At 41.2% G+C, this 22,241-nt stretch overlaps 1 protein-coding gene across 2 annotated transcripts in view; it reads left to right on the forward strand.

Moving 5' to 3' along the window:
* Positions 1 to 1,085: 1,085 nt before the first annotated feature.
* Positions 1,086 to 22,241, forward strand: part of HIF1AN (hypoxia inducible factor 1 subunit alpha inhibitor) — a 55,279-nt gene continuing 34,123 nt past the window's right edge. For both annotated transcript variants that reach the window (XR_008399258.1, XM_053691948.1), the window contains exon 1: positions 1,086 to 1,296. Coding sequence is in view for 1 of the 2 variants with exons in the window: in XM_053691948.1 (XP_053547923.1) it covers positions 1,147 to 1,296 (150 nt within the window). In the remaining variant the exon portion in view is untranslated. The remainder of the gene's footprint in view (positions 1,297 to 22,241) is intronic.

Here is a 22,241-nt window from a genome sequence, read left to right on the forward strand (position 1 = left end):
TCACAGGGTATATTAGTATTCAGATCACAGGGTATATTGGTGTGACAGATCACAAGGTATATTTGTGTGACTCAAATCACAGGGTATATTGGTGTGACAGATCACAAGGTATATTTGTGTGACTCAAATCACAGGGTATATTGGTGTGACCCAGATCACAAGGTATATTTGTGTGACTCAAATCACAGGGTATATTGGTGTGACCCAGATCACAAGGTATATTTGTGTGACTCAAATCACAGGGTATATTGGTGTGACCCAGATCACAAGGTATATTTGTGTGACTCAGATCACAGGGTATATTGGTGTGACCCAGATCACAGGGTATATTTGTGTGACTTAGATCACAAGGTATATTTGTGTGACTTAGATCACAAGGTATATTTGTGTGACTCAGATCACAAGGTATATTTGTGTGACTCAGATCACAAGGTATATTTGTGTGACTTAGATCACAAGGTATATTTGTGTGACTCAGATCACAGGGTATATTTGTGTGACTCAGATCACAGGGTATATTGGTGTGACAGATCACAAGGTATATTTGTGTGACTTAGATCACAGGATATATTGGTGTGACTCAGATCACAGGGTATATTGGTGTGACAGATCACAGGGTATATTGGTGTGACCCAGATCACAGGGTATATTGGTGTGACCCAGATCACAGGGTATATTTGTGTGACCCAGATCACAGGGTATATTTGTGTGACTCAGATCACAGGGTATATTGGTGTGACCCAGATCACAGGGTATATTTGTGTGACTTAGATCACAGGGTATATTGGTTTGACTAAGATAAAAGGTTATGCTGAAGTGACCAAGACCACTTTTACAGTCTTTGAGTAACAGGTGGTTAAGGGGGGTAAATAAAGCGATCGAATTAGATTTGTTTGCAGTTCTCCCTCTGGCCACGAGCAGCACTGCAGATCGTCTCTCCTACAGGTCACCCTCCGGTCACAATTAATACGTGTAGTTCCACAGGCGGCCGAGTGAGGCGCTCTTCTGTGTTGTTGTTTTTTTTTTTTCACTAAATATATTCACTGCCGCCGCTGGTGTCGCTGTTTCCCCAGTCGGACGTGAGCCGCTCTATCCCCAAATTCCTCTCAGTGTTCCCGCTGCGTGTCCGGGTAGTGACCGCCGGGGATGGCGGAGGCCGGGGAGGCAGAAGCCGAACGGGAAGCGGAAATCCCCGGCTGGAGTGATTCCCAGTTCCGCTCTTACTCTTTCTCCACCCGTCCTATCCCCAGGCTCCAGCACGGGGATCCCCAGGCGGAGGCGCTTCTACAGCGGGAGGTGAGAGAGGGGTGTCTCTGATAGAAGACGGGGAGAAGGTGTACGGACGGTTTGAGGGAGAGAGAAGGTGTAGTGGGGATTGGGCCATATAGCTAGGTGTGTTGGTGGGGGATGCTTAGGTTGTTAAAGGAGCAGATTCCAGAGTGGAGACAGGGCTGAAGTATAGGATGAGGACAGGGCTGAAGTATAGGATGAGGACAGGGCTGAAGTATAGCATGAGGACAGGGCTGAAGTATAGCATGAGGACAGGGCTGAAGTATAGGATGAGGACAGGGCTGAAGTATAGGATGAGGACAGGGCTGAAGTATAGCATGAGGACAGGGCTGAAGTATAGCATGAGGACAGGGCTGAAGTATAGGATGAGGACAGGGCTGAAGTATAGCATGAGGACAGGGCTGAAGTATAGGATGAGGACAGGGCTGAAGTATAGGATGAGGACAGGGCTGAAGTATAGGATGAGGACAGGGCTGAAGTATAGGATGAGGACAGGGCTGAAGTATAGGATGAGGACAGGGCTGAAGTATAGGATGAGGACAGGGCTGAAGTATAGGATGAGGACAGGGCTGAAGTATAGGATGAGGACAGGGCTGAAGTATAGGATGAGGACAGGGCTGAAGTATAGGATGAGGACAGGGCTGAAGTATAGGATGAGGACAGGGCTGAAGTATAGGATGAGGACAGGGCTGAAGTATAGGATGAGGACAGGGCTGAAGTATAGGATGAGGACAGGGCTGAAGTATAGGATGAGGTCAGGGCTGAAGTATAGGATGAGGACAGGGCTGAAGTATAGGATGAGGACGGGGCTGAAGTATAGGATGAGGACAGGGCTGAAGTATAGGATGAGGACAGGGCTGAAGTATAGGATGAGGACAGGGCTGAAGTATAGGATGAGGACAGGGCTGAAGTATAGGATGAGGTCAGGGCTGAAGTATAGGATGAGGACAGGGCTGAAGTATAGGATGAGGACAGGGCTGAAGTATAGGATGAGGACAGGGCTGAAGTATAGGATGAGGACAGGGCTGAAGTATAGGATGAGGACAGGGCTGAAGTATAGGATGAGGACAGGGCTGAAGTATAGGATGAGGACAGGGCTGAAGTATAGGATGAGGACAGGGCTGAAGTATAGGATGAGGACAGGGCTGAAGTATAGGATGAGGACAGGGCTGAAGTATAGGATGAGGACAGGGCTGAAGTATAGGATGAGGACAGGGCTGAAGTATAGGATGAGGACAGGGCTGAAGTATAGGATGAGGACAGGGCTGAAGTATAGGATGAGGACAGGGCTGAAGTATAGCGTGAGGGCAGGGCTGAAGTATAGGATGAGGACAGGGCTGAAGTATAGGATGAGGACAGGGCTGAAGTATAGGATGAGGACAGGGCTGAAGTATAGGATGAGGACAGGGCTGAAGTATAGCGTGAGGGCAGGGCTGAAGTATAGCGTGAGGGCAGGGCTGAAGTATAGCGTGAGGGCAGGGCTGAAGTATAGCGTGAGGGCAGGGCTGAAGTATAGCGTGAGGGCAGGGCTGAAGTATAGCGTGAGGGCAGGGCTGAAGTATAGCGTGAGGGCAGGGCTGAAGTATAGCGTGAGGGCAGGGCTGAAGTATAGCGTGAGGGCAGGGCTGAAGTATAGCGTGAGGGCAGGGCTGAAGTATAGCGTGAGGGCAGGGCTGAAGTATAGCGTGAGGGCAGGGCGGAAGGCTAGGGCGGACGTGAGGGCAGGGCGGAAGGCTAGGGCGCGTAGGAGGATGAGGCAAATGCAGGGCTCGAAGGCGTTGGAGATCGGAATTCCCAGGTATAGGCTTTGCTGCAGGCAGTGGTGAATAGAGGGGCTGCTATGCAGTTTTGTGGAACAGAGAAGCATGTGGCAGGGAAAAGTGTCAGGGTACAAAGAAGAATTCAAAAGCAGTGCTTGACAAATCTGTTTAAAAATTAAGAGCCAGTAAGAATATTTAGGAGTCAGACAGTGGTTATTGTATATAGATATATGGAGAATAACCCAAAAAGTTGGGAGCCAGGGGTAAAATTCTAGGAGCCAGTGGCTCCTGGGTTTGTCAAGTGTGCTAGGGAAGGCGGTTAGAGTTTAAATGTGTGATGGGGGAGATTACTGACACACTCACTGGTCTCTGTATCACGTTTCTGTTCTCTGGCTTCTGTTTATTAATGTTTGTTGCTCATGACTCAGACTAAAGAATGTGTCTATGTGTTTACCTGCCTGCACCTCCCCAGCACATTCTGCACAAAGACTGGGAATAATGCTCATACCTGTTATCTCTAAAAACTTAATATGATTCCGGCAATAATCTTTGGAATTCAGAAATTGTACACACCTTATATTTATATACTGTACTTTTCACTCATTTTTAATGAGAACATTTGAAATATTGTTTCCCTTATAAAATCCATCTGCTGTGTTTTTGGTTGATGCTACAGTACCACTAATGATAACGGCAATTATACAGTCTTCCCCTAGATTATGGGTTGCATGTTCTAAACCTAAACACCTGCATTGTATGTGTTTACTTTTCACAGAGTTAAAGGGACATGAAACCCAGATTTTTCTTTTATGACTCGGAGAATACAATTTTAATCATCCTTTCAAATTTACTTTTGTTATCTAATTTGCTTCATTCTTTAGGTATCCCTTGTTGAAGAAATAGCAATGCACATTGGAGTCAACACGTGCAGCCACCAATCAGCAGCTACTGAGTATATTTACATATCCTTTTCAACAAAGACTATCAAGAGAATGAAGCTAATTATTTAATAGAAGTAAATTGGAAAGTTGTTTAACATTATATGCTCTTTCTGACTCATGAAAGAAAAAACAATTGGCTTTCATGTCCTTTTTTCAGATTATGTAGTTTTAAACAACTTTCTGACTTGCTTTGCACTGTTTGCAACTATGTATAACATTGCCATAAACATTGTTGCTAAACACTTGTGCACGCTCCAGAGCTCACATAGGATTATGGATGCCAAGAGAACTAAACATAATTGATAATAGAACTCAATTGAAATGTGTTTAAAAATTCCATGATCTATCCAATCCACTTAAAGGGACAGTCTAGGCCAAAATAAACTTTCATGATTCAGATAGAGCATGTCATTTTAAACAATTTTCCAATTTACTTTTATCACCAATTTTGCTTTGTTCTCTTGTCATTCTTAGTTGAAAGCTTAACCTAGGAGGTTCATATGCTAATTTCTTAGACCTTGAAGCCCACCTCTTTCAGATTGCATTTTAACAGTTTTTCACCACTAGAGGGTGTTAGTTCACGTATTTCATATAGATAACACTGTGCTCGTGCACGTGAAGTAATCTGGGAGCAGGCACTGATTGGCTAAAATGCAAGTCTGTCAAAAGAACTGAAATAAAGGGGCAGTCTGCAGAGGCTTAGATACAAGGTAATCACAGAGGTTAAAAGTACATTAATATAACTGTGTTGGTTATGCAAAACTGGGGAATGGGTAATAAAGGGATTATCTATCTTTTAAAACAATAATTCTGGTGTAGACTGTCCCTTTAAAGGGACATGAAACCCCCAACGTTTCTTTCATGATTCAGAGAATACAATTTTATACAACTTTCCAATTTACTTCTATTATATTTGCTTCATTCTCTTGGTATCCTTTGTTGAAGAAGCAATTCACTATTGGGAGCTAGCTGAACACGCTATGTGTGAGCCAATAAAGTGGCATATATGTGCAGCCACCAATCAGCAGCTCCTAATCCAACTTGGGTATTTTCAATGAAGGATACCAAGAGAACAAAACAGATAGTAGAAATAAATTGGAAAGTTGTTTAAAATTACACACTATTTAAATCATGATAGAAAAAAAGTTTTCACGTCCCTTTAAGTTTAGTTTTGATTTTACTGTCAGTTTCATTTTTTTTTCTGCAATTTTTTACTTAACGTTTCTGCACTGCGTTATTATTATTATTATCAGGTATTTATAAAGCGCCAGCAGATTACGTAGCGATATACAAGAAATAATGGAACATTACAGGGATGCATTACATACACAAACAAACAAGTACAGTATTGGGGTACATTACAACTGTAGGTGCAATAATTGAGTTATACAAAAGGAGAGGAATGCCCTGCCCTTAAGCACAATCAGTAGTAGTTCACTTTAAATACAAAGTGGCCTACAGGTAAAGGCTCTCAAGCTTACAATCTAAAGGAGAGGGAGAAGGGTAATATGTCTGATATAAGGCAGTGTAAACTGAGAGTGAGTGAAATGTGTGGTGAGTAAATGAGGGTTGGAAACAGAATAGGATAAAGTGTCAGTTCAGAGGCTGTGAGTGTGAAGTAGTGACTCTATCCTGGATCATTAGTGACAGCTGCACCTAATTGCTGTTAGGAGTTTATATATTAAAGTAAACACCGAGGTGGGCAAGCGCCTGTAGGACTGCTTGTTGCTGTGAGGTCTTCTAATGTTTGTTTGCAGAAATGGATCTTTAAATGTGTTTGTAGAGAGCCTGTAGGACTGCTTGTTGCTGTGAGGTCTGTGTGAGAGAGTTTTAAAGGTAAGACTTCCTCTTGATAAAGGGTAGAGGTGGGGAATGTTAAAAACCAATTCCAAATTAGCCCAACAGATATAAAAATAAAATGCACTCATTGTCTTGATTGGAGATAGATGACTGCGTTGGGATATAGCCGTTTTGTTTCTGTGTGATATAGGAAAATGTGCGTGCATTAGTTCCATAGGCTTACGGTATTACCTGAATATCGTTTGATTTTTCTCTCCTTATCGCTAATAGTTTAATATTTTGTCTTCAGGCTCAGAGCAACTCAAACAGACTTTACACTCAAGAAGATATTGGTTTATTTTTTTCTGAGCGGGGAAATCAGCTTGGGTATCTGTGTGAACAGGAATTCACATGTACTGGAGCCGTGAGGGAGTGCTGTGGTTTCATGTCCAAAGTTAGATAAATGTCAAAATAAAACCACGTTTGGTCTTTGAGCTAGCAGTCTTCCTTTAAAGGGGCATTTTTTTCTAAAAATAAGAAACACTGCTTTCTCCATTGCCGATTTAACGAGCACAGCACTTTGCTAATTTGACTGAACACCTAGCTAAAATTTAAAGGGACATTAAACCCACATTTTTTCTTTCATGATTCAGATAGAGAATACCATTTTAAACAACTTTCTCATTTACTTCTATTATCTAATTTGCTTTATTCTCTTGATTTTCTTTCCTGAAAAGCATATCTGGATAGGCTCAGTAGCTTCTGATTGGTGGCTGCCCATAGATGCCTCATGTGATTGGCTCACCCATGTGCATTGCTATTTCTTTAACAAAGGATATCTAAAGAATAAAGCAAATTAGATAATATAAGTAAATTGGAATGTTGTTTAAAATTGTATTCTCTACCTGAATCATGAAAGAAAATGTTTGGGTTTAATGTCCCTTTAAGCCAATAATAAGCTAAAATTAGCTGTCATTGTTTCAAAGTTGGTTTCACAAATGATTATTAAATCCACTTATGTAAAATCACTGCGAGATTGTCCCAGGGGGGTGCTGTTAGAAATTGCATCCTACACCTGTGTTTACCAGCCCAGGATTACCGTACTGCCCTGTTCAGTAGATTTATGCATAGGTTTCAATTACCTCCAAATGTGAAAGTTGGTGGCCGCTCGTGCCCCTCTTTTCGGAGACTTATGTTTGTGAAACTGTAAGTCACTAAAATCTGTGCAATTCTAGATCCTAGTGTGTTGCAGTTTCACAAGAATACATTTTGGCTCAGAAAATAGTGGCCGGTGTGCTAAACCAAAAATGGGCTGGCCCGGTTCCTTAGCTTAGATTCCTGCTTTTTTCAAATAAACATACCTGGCGAATGAAGATATTTTGATAATAGGAGTAAATTAGAAAGTTGCTTAAAAATGCTCTATCTGAATTATGAAAGAAAAAATGTGGGTTATATAACTTTAATTTACACAATAATAAGCATGGTATAGTTAGAACAGACTTTAATTACAGGGTTTCAGCTTCCCTTTAAGTGTCCCTTTTATGTAGATGTTCTTTAAACTCATGATTCAGATAAAGCAGCAACTTTAAACAACTTTCCAATTTACTTCCATTAACAAAATGTGCACAGTCTTTTTATATTTACTTTGTTACCAGTTCCTTCTGAGCATGTGCAAGGATTCACAGAATAGACGTGTATGCATTTGTGATTGGCTGATGGCTGTCACATGGTACTGTATGCATTTGTGATTGGCTGATAGCTGTCACATGGTACAGGGGGAGTGGAAATAGAAATAACAATATTGTCAGAAAAAAATCTACTAATTTAAAGTTCAGACTAAGTGCTATTGCATTGTCTTACCTTGCATTTGTTTATGCAAATCTACTGTTGACTGGTCCTTTAAAGGGACATTATACCCTCGTTTTTTTTCTTTGCATAAATGTTTTGTAGATCTATTTATATAGCCCATTAATATTTTTTTTTATGTATAGTTTTGCTTATTTTTAAATATCATTGCTCTGATTTTCAGACTCCTAACCAAGCCCTAAAGTTTTAGATGAATACCGACGTATACCTACTCCAGCTTGCTTCTGTTTGTGTAAAGAAGGGGGGGGGGAAAGTGTCTGATATGTCCCACTTGCAGTGGGCTTTCCAAAAACCTTTTAAACAGAGCTATACTGGAAGCTTCTAAGTAACTTTTTAAACGGTTTTATAGTGGATTTTTATACCAGTGTCTGTGCATCTTATTCTTTATAGTAGTGTCTATTACATGCAGTTATAGGAAAATTGGTGTATACTGTCCCTTTAAGTAAATGTGCTAGCTTTGTTTTACACCAATATGTGCGAGGGACCAAAGGATAAAACATTTCAGTGGACGTACAACTTCAAAATATAGTCCGACTAACAATGTGACACCGGGGTCTGACAATAGAGAATGCTTTTAGGCTAGTGACATCAATCTGTGTGCTTCACATGTTAGGGTCACTAGCTGATTTTACTCACCACCTGGCTACAATTTGAGTCAATTTGCTAATATTAAAAATGTTAAATTCTTATTGCATAGATTATAATTAACTACTTTTGTTAAATTATGCAATTTGTGCTTTGGAAAGCAGAAAATTATCTAATATTAGAAAATATTACACAACCCCCACCTGGCTACTTTTACCATGCCGCCTGGCTACGGCTACTTTACCATGCTGCCCGGCTACTTTAAAATGCCGCCCGGCTACGGCTACTTTACCATGACGCCCGGCTACTTTACCATGACGCCTGGCTACGGCTACTTTACCATGCTGCCCGGCTACTTTAAAATGCCGCCCGGCTACGGCTACTTTACCATGCCGCCCCGCTACTTTACCATGCCGCCTGGCTACGGCTACTTTACCATGCCGCCAGACTTCTTTACAATGCCATCCCACTGGCAAAATTGTTTGTGGACAACACAAATATATTTATATTTATTGTATAATGTGTTTGTGTGGCTAATTATCTGGATGCCTGAAAAATGTACTCCTAGCTTTTGAACATATGTGTCAAGCTGTTTGTTAAAGGGACATGAAACGCAAAATGTTTCTATCATGAATCGGATATAGCTACAGTTGTTGTTATAACATTTTCTTCATTCTCTTGCTACTCTTTATTTAAGGAGCAGCATTGTACTGCTGGGAGCTAGCTGAGCACATAAGTAAGCCAATGAAAATGGGCATATTTGTGCAGTTACCAATCGGCAGCTAGCTCCCTGCTCCTGTGCTTACCTAGGTATGCTTTTTTAACAAAGGATACAAAAAGAACCAAGCAAATGAGATAATAGAAATAAATTGGATAGTTGTTTAAATTGTATGCGCTATCTACGCCATGAAATAAAAATTTTAGGTTTCATGGACATTTAAATTATGCAATTTGTACTTTGTAGCTTAAAGGGAAATAAAACTCAAAACTATTATTTTATGATTCAGATAGAGCAGCAATTTGAAACAACTTTTCTAATTTACATCTATCGATTTTTATCTTTGTTTTGGTATCTTTTGTTGAAAAGCCGGCCCATGTCTGGAGCACTATATGGCAGCAGTTTAACAGGAATGTGATTAATTTGCAAGAGCACTATATGGCAGCAGTTTAACAGGAATGTGATTAATTTGCAAGAGCACTATATGGCAGCAGTTTAACAGGAATGTGATTAATTTGCAAGAGCACTATATGGCAGCAGTTTAACAGGAATGTGATTCATTTGCAAGAGCACTATATGGCAGCAGTTTAACAGGAATGTGATTCATTTGCAAGAGCACTATATGGCAGCAGTTTAACAGGAATGTGATTCATTTGCAAGAACACTATATGGCAGCAGTTTAACAGGAATGTGATTCATTTGCAAGAGCACTATATGGCAGCAGTTTAACAGGAATGTGATTCATTTGCAAGAGCACTATATGGCAGCAGTTTAACAGGAATGTGATTCATTTGCAAGAGCACTATATGGCAGCAGTTTAACAGGAATGTGATTCATTTGCAAGAGCACTATATGGCAGCAGTTTAACAGGAATGTGATTCATTTGCAAGAGCACTATATGGCAGCAGTTTAACAGGAATGTGATTCATTTGCAAGACCACTATATGGCAGCAGTTTAACAGGAATGTGATTCATTTGCAAGAGCACTATATGGCAGCAGTTTAACAGGAATGTGATTCATTTGCAAGAGCACTAGAGGGCAGCAGTTTAACAGGAATGTGATTCATTTGCAAGAGCACTATATGGCAGCAGTTTAACAGGAATGTGATTCATTTGCAAGAGCACTAGAGGGCAGCAGTTTAACAGGAATGTGATTCATTTGCAAGAGCACTATATGGCAGCAGTTTAACAGGAATGTGATTCATTTGCAAGAGCACTATATGGCAGCAGTTTAACAGGAATGTGATTCATTTGCAAGAGCACTATATGGCAGCAGTTTAACAGGAATGTGATTCATTTGCAAGAGCACTATATGGCAGCAGTTTAACAGGAATGTGATTCATTTGCAAGAGCACTATATGGCAGCAGTTTAACAGGAATGTCATTCATTTGCAAGAGCACTATATGGCAGCAGTTTAACAGGAATGTGATTCATTTGCAAGAGCACTATATGGCAGCAGTTTAACAGGAATGTGATTCATTTGCAAGAGCACTATATGGCAGCAGTTTAACAGGAATGTGATTCATTTGCAAGAGCACTATATGGCAGCAGTTTAACAGGAATGTGATTCATTAGCAAGAGCACTATATGGCAGCAGTTTAACAGGAATGTGATTCATTAGCAAGAGCACTATATGGCAGCAGTTTAACAGGAATGTGATTCATTTGCAAGAGCACTATATGGCAGCAGTTTAACAGGAATGTGATTCATTTGCAAGAGCACTATATGGCAGCAGTTTAACAAGAATGTCATTCATTTGCAAGAGCACTATATGGCAGCAGTTTAACAAGAATGTCATTCATTTGCAAGAGCACTAGAGGGCAGCAGTTTAACAGGAATGTGATTAATTTGCAAGAGCACTATATGGCAGCAGTTTAACAGGAATGTGATTCATTTGCAAGAGCACTATATGGCAGCAGTTTAACAGGAATGTGATTCATTTGCAAGAGCACTATATGGCAGCAGTTTAACAGGAATGTCATTCATTTGCAAGAGCACTAGAGGGCAGTAGTTTAACAGGAATGTGATTCATTTGCAAGAGCACTATATGGCAGCAGTTTAACAGGAATGTGATTCATTTGCAAGAGCACTATATGGCAGCAGTTTAACAGGAATGTGATTAATTTGCAAGAGCACTATATGGCAGCAGTTTAACAGGAATGTGATTCATTTGCAAGAGCACTATATGGCAGCAGTTTAACAGGAATGTGATTAATTTGCAAGAGCACTATATGGCAGCAGTTTAACAGGAATGTCATTCATTTGCAAGAGCACTAGAGGGCAGCAGTTTAACAGGAATGTGATTAATTTGCAAGAGCACTATATGGCAGCAGTTTAACAGGAATGTCATTCATTTGCAAGAGCACTAGAGGGCAGCAGTTTAACAGGAATGTGATTCATTTGCAAGAGCACTATATGGCAGCAGTTTAACAGGAATGTGATTCATTAGCAAGAACACTATATGGCAGTAGTTTAACAGGAATGTGATTCATTTGCAAGAGCACTATATGGCAGTAGTTTAACAGGAATGTGATTCATTTGCAAGAGCACTAGAGGGCAGCAGTTTAACAGGAATGTGATTCATTTGCAAGAGCACTATATGGCAGCAGTTTAACAGGAATGTGATTCATTTGCAAGAGCACTATATGGCAGCAGTTTAACAGGAATGTGATTCATTTGCAAGAGCACTATATGGCAGCAGTTTAACAGGAATGTGATTCATTTGCAAGAGCACTAGAGGGCAGCAGTTTAACAGGAATGTGATTCATTTGCAAGAGCACTATATGGCAGCAGTTTAACAGGAATGTGATTCATTTGCAAGAGCACTATATGGCAGCAGTTTAACAGGAATGTGATTCATTTGCAAGAGCACTATATGGCAGCAGTTTAACAGGAATGTGATTCATTTGCAAGAGCACTAGAGGGCAGCAGTTTAACAGGAATGTGATTCATTTGCAAGAGCACTATATGGCAGCAGTTTAACAGGAATGTGATTCATTTGCAAGAGCACTATATGGCAGCAGTTTAACAGGAATGTGATTCATTTGCAAGAGCACTATATGGCAGCAGTTTAACAGGAATGTGATTCATTTGCAAGAGCACTAGAGGGTAGCAGTTTAACAGGAATGTGATTCATTTGCAAGAGCACTATATGGCAGCAGTTTAACAAGAATGTCATTCATTTGCAAGAGCACTATATGGCAGCAGTTTAACAGGAATGTGATTCATTTGCAAGAGCACTATATGGCAGCAGTTTAACAGGAATGTCATTCATTTGCAAGAGCACTATATGGCAGCAGTTTAACAGGAATGTGATTCATTAGCAAGAGCACTATATGGCAGCAGTTTAACAGGAATGTGATTCATTTGCAAGAGCACTATATGGCAGCAGTTTAACAGGAATGTCATTCATTTGCAAGAGCACTATATGGCAGCAGTTTAACAAGAATGTCATTCATTTGCAAGAGCACTAGAGGGCGGCAGTTTAACAGGAATGTGATTCATTTGCAAGAGCACTATATGGCAGCAGTTTAACAGGAATGTGATTCATTAGCAAGAGCACTATATGGCAGCAGTTTAACAGGAATGTCATTCATTTGCAAGAGCACTAGAGGGCAGCAGTTTAACAGGAATGTGATTCATTTGCAAGAGCACTATATGGCAGCAGTTTAACAGGAATGTGATTCATTAGCAAGAGCACTATATGGCAGCAGTTTAACAGGAATGTGATTCATTAGCAAGAGCACTATATGGCAGCAGTTTAACAGGAATGTCATTCATTTGCAAGAGCACTAGAGGGCAGCAGTTTAACAGGAATGTGATTCATTTGCAAGAGCACTATATGGCAGCAGTTTAACAGGAATGTCATTCATTAGCAAGAGCACTAGAGGGCAGCAGTTTAACAGGAATGTGATTCATTTGCAAGAGCACTATATGGCAGCAGTTTAACAGGAATGTGATTCATTTGCAAGAGCACTAGAGGGCAGCAGTTTAACAGGAATGTGATTCATTTGCAAGAGCACTATATGGCAGCAGTTTAACAGGAATGTGATTCATTTGCAAGAGCACTATATGGCAGCAGTTTAACAGGAATGTGATTCATTTGCAAGAGCACTATATGGCAGCAGTTTAACAGGAATGTGATTCATTTGCAAGAGCACTAGAGGGCAGCAGTTTAACAGGAATGTGATTCATTTGCAAGAGCACTAGAGGGCAGCAGTTTAACAGGAATGTGATTCATTTGCAAGAGCACTAGAGGGCAGCAGTTTAACAGGAATGTCATTCATTTGCAAGAGCACTATATGGCAGCAGTTTAACAGGAATGTGATTCATTTGCAAGAGCACTAGAGGGCAGCAGTTTAACAGGAATGTCATTCATTTGCAAGAGCACTATATGGCAGCAGTTTAACAGGAATGTGATTCATTTGCAAGAGCACTAGAGGGCAGCAGTTTAACAGGAATGTCATTCATTTGCAAGAGCACTATATGGCAGCAGTTTAACAGGAATGTCATTCATTTGCAAGAGCACTAGAGGGCAGCACTAGTTCCTGTCATGCAGTGCACCAGATGCCTACCTAGGTATCTCTTCAACGCAGAATACTATGAGAACAAAGCACATTTGATAATAGAAGTACATTTTATTTCTAAAATTGTCTGCTCTGTGTCAAAACATATTTTTTAGGTTTAATATCCCTTTAAGTAACAAAAAATATTATATTGCAAAGTATTCCACTACTGCCTCTCAGCTGGCTACCTATGGAGATCATCACTGCAGCCAGTCTTATGGTATTCCTGGGTCTGAGCTGTTTAGACATTGACCTGACCTCTCTTGATGACCCCCAGTGTGAATTTGCAGCAATCTACAAACAGAAGTCATAACACAGATTGCTGGTGTTTAGTTTGCATTCCTTAGATAGCTGATGTACATACAGCCCACATACAGGGCAACGCATGGGCATAAGGAACTAAGCACAGATGCACGTTACACACACAGGGCAACGCATGGGCATAAGGAACTAAGCACAGATGCACGTTACACACATAGGGCAACGCACAGGCATAAGGAACTAAGCACAGATGCACGTTACACACATAGGGCAACGCACAGGCATAAGGAACTAAGCACAGATGCACGTTACACACACAGGGCAACGCACAGGCATAAGGAACTAAGCACAGATGCACGTTACACACATAGGGCAACGCACAGGCATAAGGAACTAAGCACAGATGCACGTTACACACATAGGGCAACGCATGGGCATAAGGAACTAAGCACAGATGCACGTTACACACATAGGGCAACGCACAGGCATAAGGAACTAAGCACAGATGCACGTTACACACATAGGGCAACGCACAGGCATAAGGAACTAAGCACAGATGCACGTTACACACATAGGGCAACGCATGGGCATAAGGAACTAAGCACAGATGCACGTTACACACATAGGGCAACGCACAGGCATAAGGAACTAAGCACAGATGCACGTTACACACATAGGGCAACGCACAGGCATAAGGAACTAAGCACAGATGCACGTTACACACATAGGGCAACGCATGGGCATAAGGAACTAAGCACAGATGCACGTTACACACATAGGGCAACGCACAGGCATAAGGAACTAAGCACAGATGCACGTTACACACACAGGGCAACGCATGGGCATAAGGAACTAAGCACAGATGCACGTTACACACATAGGGCAACGCACAGGCATAAGGAACTAAGCACAGATGCACGTTACACACACAGGGCAACGCATGGGCATAAGGAACTAAGCACAGATGCACGTTACACACACACACAGGGCAACGCATGGGCATAAGGAACTAAGCACAGATGCACGTTACACACACAGGGCAACGCATGGGCATAAGGAACTAAGCACAGATGCACGTTACACACACAGGGCAACGCATGGGCATAAGGAACTAAGCACAGATGCACGTTACACACACAGGGCAACGCATGGGCATAAGGAACTAAGCACAGATGCACGTTACACACACAGGGCAACGCATGGGCATAAGGAACTAAGCACAGATGCACGTTACACACACACACAGGGCAACGCATGGGCATAAGGAACTAAGCACAGATGCACGTTACACACATAGGGCAACGCACAGGCATAAGGAACTAAGCACAGATGCACGTTACACACACACACAGGGCAACGCATGGGCATAAGGAACTAAGCACAGATGCACGTTACACACATAGGGCAACGCACAGGCATAAGGAACTAAGCACAGATGCACGTTACACACATAGGGCAACGCACAGGCATAAGGAACTAAGCACAGATGCACGTTACACACATAGGGCAACGCACAGGCATAAGGAACTAAGCACAGATGCACGTTACACACACAGGGCAACGCACAGGCATAAGGAACTAAGCACAGATGCACGTTACACACACAGGGCAACGCATGGGCATAAGGAACTAAGCACAGATGCACGTTACACACATAGGGCAACGCACAGGCATAAGGAACTAAGCACAGATGCACGTTACACACATAGGGCAACGCACAGGCATAAGGAACTAAGCACAGATGCACGTTACACACACAGGGCAACGCACAGGCATAAGGAACTAAGCACAGATGCACGTTACACACACAGGGCAACGCACAGGCATAAGGAACTAAGCACAGATGCACGTTACACACACAGGGCAACGCACAGGCATAAGGAACTAAGCACAGATGGACATTACCAGTGTGCTCTGGCACGTTACACACACACACAGGGCAATGCACGGGCATAAGGATCTTTGCACAGATGCACATTACCAGGCTAAGCTGGCACGTTACACACACACACACAGGGCAACGCACAGGTATAAGGAACTAAGCACGGATGCACATTACCAGGCTAAGCTGGCAAGTTACACACACACACACACACACTCTCACTCACTCTCTCTCTCACACACACACACACACACACACAGGGCAACGCACAGGTATAAGGAACTAAGCACGGATGCACATTACCAGGCTAAGCTGGCACGTTACACACACACACACACACACTCTCACTCACTCTCTCTCACACACACACACACACACAGGGCAATGCACGAGCATAAGGAACTTTGCACAGATGCACATTACCAGGCTAAGCTGGCACGTTACACACACACACACAGGGCAACGCACGTGCATAAGGAACTAAGCACAGATGCACATTACCAGGCTGAGCTTGCACGTTACACACACACACACACGGGCATAAGGAACTTTGCACAGATGCACATTACCAGGCTAAGCTAGCACGTTACACACACACACACGGCAGCACACTGGCATAAAGAACTTTGCACAGATGCACATTACGTGCACGCACACACACACACACACACAGCAAATCACAGGCATAAGGAACTAAGCACAGATGTACATTACCAGGCTGAGCTGGCATGTTACACACACACACAGCAACGCACGGGCATATGGAACTTTGCACAGATGCACGTTAAACACACACACACACAGGGCAATGCACGGGTATAAGGAACTAAGCACAGGTGCACATTACCAGGCTCAGCTGGCACGTTACACACACACACAGCAACGCACGGCATAAGGAACTATGCACAGATGCACGTTACCAGACTGCACTGGGACATCGCGCACACACAGCAACGCACGGCATAAGGAACTATGCACAGATGCACGTTACCAGACTGCACTGGGACATCGCGCACACACAGCAACGCACGGCATAAGGAACTATGCACAGATGCACGTTACCAGACTGCACTGGGACATCGCGCACACACAGCAACGCACGGCATAAGGAACTATGCACAGATGCACGTTACCAGACTGCGCTGGGACATCGCGCACACACAGCAACGCACGGCATAAGGAACTATGCACAGATGCACGTTACCAGACTGCACTGGGACATAGCGCACACACAGCAACGCACGGCATAAGGAACTATGCACAGATGCACGTTACCAGACTGCGCTGGGACATCGCGCACACACAGCAACGCACGGCATAAGGAACTATGCACAGATGCACGTTACCAGACTGCACTGGGACATCGCGCACACACAGCAACGCACGGCATGAGGAACTATGCACAGATGCACGTTACCAGACTGCGCTGGGACATCGCGCACACACAGCAACGCACGGCATAAGGAACTATGCACAGATGCACGTTACCAGACTGCACTGGGACGTTACACACACACACATATGATAACGAGCAGGCATAAGAAACTATGCACAGGTGCACATTACCAGGTTGTGCTGGCACGTTACACACACACACACACACACACACACACACACACACGTTACACACACACACACACACACACACGTTACACACACACTAGCATATGAAACTATGCACAGGTGTGCAGGCATGCACACGCACGCACGGTAACGCACAAATGCACATTACCAGGTTGCTATTGCACACAAACACGGTAACGCACGGCCATAAGGTAAATTGGATAAATAGAATTTTCATTAATTTAGTTTAAGGGGTTACACATGTAAATAGGACTGGGTGTGACTATGAGTTAAATGGACATAAAGAATCAATAAAACAAGTTCCAATGTGCATTTTATTAATGCTTGATCCTGAATGTGTGTTTATTGCCCACAAAGTGGTTAAACACCAGTTAACGTCAGCTCTGGAGCCTCAATGCGCTACTAGTCTGGACCTGATTACGGACAGTCGGCTGATCAGCATATGCCGCCAATAACTGGCCTTGTTCGACTGCAGACAAGTGGTACATAGCCAATCCAGACCTGACTATTACTGTGTATTTAACCTCTCTGCAGAGGTTAGAGAGGCATGAAACATTCTGAGGTTGTAACATCGTTTTATTTTGTGTAGCAAAATAATTGTTTATTCTGCCCCTTTTCATGTAGTTTAACTCTGAAAATGTATTTTTCTAGTTTTCCAGAGTTTGTTTGAAGTAATGGGCGCCACCATTTTTGTAACTTCAGATGTGATTTGCTTAATTTTTAGCCGTAATTTCCCCTTTAATAGCTGTTTCTGCAGAGACACAAAGCCTTCAGAGGCAGAAGAATCTTATTACTGGGGCGATTATAGCTGACCACCTGCCGGCTGATGACAAGCTGCTATATTTTACTGGTGTTGGCGTTGCAGCCTGTACAGCCCTCAGAAGGCAGCATCTGTGTGCATCACATTAGAGCACTTGTCAAGTTCTTTTTTTCCGTATTAAGGGGACATAAACCCCAAATTTGTCTTTCATTTGTCAGAATATACCATTTTAAGCAACTTTCCAACATACTTTTATAAAATGTTCTTTGTTTTTTTGTTATCCTTTGTTGAAAAGCAGGAAGGTTAGTTAAGTAATGTTCACATGTCTTTAGCACTATATGGCAGCAGTGTAGCAACAATATTATACATTAGCAAGAGCACTAGATAACAGCACTATTACCTGTCATGTAGTGCTACAGATACTACCTAGGTATCTCTATAACACACAATATTATACATTAGCAAGAGAACTAGATAACAGCACTATTACCTGTCATGTAACGCTACAGATACTACCTAGGTATCTATATAACACACAATATTATACATTAGCAAGAGCACTAGATAACAGCACTATTACCTGTCATGTAGTGCTACAGATACTACCTAGGTTTCTCTATAACACAATATTATACATTAGCAACAGCACTAGATAACAGCACTATTATCTGTCATGTAGTGCTACAGATACTACCTAGGTATCTCTATAACACATAATATTATACATTAGCAAGAGCACTAGATAACAGCACTATTACCTGTCATGTAGTGCTACAGATACTACCTAGGTATCTCTATAACACAATAGTATACATTAGCAAGAGCACTAGATAACAGCACTATTACCTGTCATGTAGTGCTACAGATACTACCTAGGTATCTCTATAACACATAATATTATACATTAGCAAGAGCACTAGATAACAGCACTATTACCTGTCATGTAGTGCTACAGATGCTACCTAGGTATCTCTATAACACATAATATTATACATTAGCAAGAGCACTAGATAACAGCACTATTACCTGTCATGTAGTGCTACAGATACTACCTAGGTATCTCTATAACACAATAGTATACATTAGCAAGAGCACTAGATAACAGCACTATTACCTGTCATGTAGTGCTACAGATACTACCTAGGTATCTCTATAACACACAATATTATACATTAGCAAGATCATTAGACAAGATCATTAGATAACAGCACTATTACCTGTCATGTAGTGCTACAGATGCTACCTAGGTATCTCTATAACACACAGTATTATACATTAGCAAGATCATTAGATAACAGCACTATTACCTGTCATGTAGTGCTACAGATACTACCTAGGTATCTCTATAACACAATATTATTCATTAGCAAGAGCACTAGATAACAGCACTATTACCTGTCATGTAGTGCTACATATACTACCTAGGTATCTCTATAACACAATATTATACATTAGCAAGAGCACTAGATAACAGCACTATTACCTGTCATGTAGTGCTACAGATACTACCTAGGTAACTCTATAACACAATATTATACATTAGCAAAATCACTAGATAACAGCACTATTACCTGTCATGTAGTGCTACAGATACTGCCTAGGTATCTCTATAACACACAATATTATACATTAGCAAGAGCACTAGATAACAGCACTATTACCTGTCATGTAGTGCTACAGATACTACCTAGGTATCTCTATAACACAATATTATACATTAGCAAGAGCACTAGATAACAGCACTATTACCTGTCATGTAGTGCTACAGATACTACCTAGGTATCTCTATAACACATAATATTATACATTAGCAAGGGCACTAGATAACAGCACTATTGCCTGTCATGTAGTGCTACAGATACTACCTAGGTATCTCTATAACACACAATATTATACAATAGCAAGAGCACTAGATAACATCACTATTACCTGTCATGTAGTGCTACAGATGCTACCTAGGTATCTCTATACCACACAATATTATACATTAGCAAGAGCACCTAGATAACCACTATTACCTGTCATGTAGTGCTACAGATACTACCTAGGTATCTCTATAACACACAATATTATACATTAGCAAGATCATTAGATAACAGTAGTGCTACAGATGCTACCTAGGTATCTCTATAACACAATATTATACATTAGCAAGAGCACTAGATAACCGCAGTATTACCTGTCATGTAGTGCTACAGATACTACCTAGGTATCTCTATAACACACAATATTATACATTAGCAAGAGCACTAGATAACAGCACTATTACCTGTCATGTAGTGCTACAGATAGTACCTAGGTATCTCTATAACACACAATATTATACATTAGCAAAAGCACTAGATAACAGCACTATTACCTGTCATGTAGTGCTACAGATACTACCTAGGTATCTCTATAACACAATATTATACATTAGCAAGAGCACTAGATAACAGCACTATTACCTGTCATGTAGTGCTACAGATACTACCTAGGTATCTCTATAACACATAATATTATACATTAGCAAGAGCAGTAGATAACAGCACTATTACCTGTCATGTAGTGCTACAGATACTTCCTAGGTATCTCTATAACACACAATATTATACATTAGCAAGAGCACTAGATAACAGCACTATTACCTGTCATGTAGTGCTACAGATACTACCTAGGTATCTCTATAACACACAATATTATAATATTATACATTAGCAAGAGCACTAGATAACAGCACTATTACCTGTCATGTAGTGCTACAGATGCTACCTAGGTATCTCTATAACACACAATATTATACATTAGCAAGAGCACTAGATAACAGCACAATTACCTGTCATGTAGTGCTACAGATACTACCTAGGTATCTCTATAACACAATATTATACATTAGCAAGAGCACTAGATAACAGCACTATTACCTGTCATGTAGTGCTACAGATACTACCTAGGTATCTCTATAACACACTATTATATATTAGCAAGAGCACTAGATAACAGTACTATTACCTGTCATGTAGTGCTACAGATACTACCTAGGTATCTCTATAACACAATATTATACATTAGCAAGAGCACTAGATAACAGCACTATTACCTGTCATGTAGTGCTACAGATACTACCTAGGTATCTCTATAACACACAATATTATACATTAGCAAGAGCACTAGATAACAGCACTATTACCTGTCATGTAGTGCTACAGATACTACCTAGGTATCTCTATAACACACTATTATATATTAGCAAGAGCACTAGATAACAGCACTATTACCTGTCATGTAGTGCTACAGATACTACCTAGGTATCTCTATAACACACTATTATATATTAGCAAGAGCACTAGATAACAGTACTATTACCTGTCATGTAGTGCTACAGATACTACCTAGGTATCTCTATAACACACTATTATATATTAGCAAGAGCACTAGATAACAGTACTATTACCTGTCATGTAGTGCTACAGATACTACCTAGGTATCTCTATAACACAATATTATACATTAGCAAGAGCACTAGATAACAGCACTATTACCTGTCACTTAGTGCTACAGATACTACCTAGGTATCTCTATAACACACAATATTATACATTAGCAAGAGCACTAGATAACAGCACTATTACCTGTCATGTAGTGCTGCAGATGCTACCTAGGTATCTCTATAACACACAATATTATATATTAGCAAGAGCACTAGATAACAGCACTATTACCTGTTATGTAGTGCTGCAGATGCTACCTAGGTATCTGTATAACACACTATTATACATTAGCAAGAGCACTAGATAACAGCACTATTACCTGTCATGTAGTGCTACAGATACTACCTAGGTATCTCTATAACACACAATATTATACATTAGCAAGAGCACTAGATAACAGCACTATTACCTGTCATGTAGTGCTACAGATACTACCTAGGTATCTCTATAACACAATATTATACATTAGCAACAGCACTAGATAAAGCACTATTACCTGTCATGTAGTGCTACAGATACTACCTAGGTATCTCTATAACACAATATTATACATTAGCAACAGCACTAGATAAAGCACTATTACCTGTCATATAGTGCTACAGATACTACCTAGGTATCTCTATAACACAATATTATACATTAGCAAGAGCACTAGATAACAGCATTATTACCTGTCATGTAGTGCTACAGATACTAGCTAGGTATCTCTATAACACAATATTATACATTAGCAAGAGCAATAGATAACAGCACTATTACCTGTAATGTAGTGCTACAGA

Source organism: Bombina bombina, chromosome 9, assembly GCF_027579735.1.
Source record: "Bombina bombina isolate aBomBom1 chromosome 9, aBomBom1.pri, whole genome shotgun sequence".
NCBI classification, from domain to species: Eukaryota; Metazoa; Chordata; class Amphibia; order Anura; family Bombinatoridae; genus Bombina; species Bombina bombina.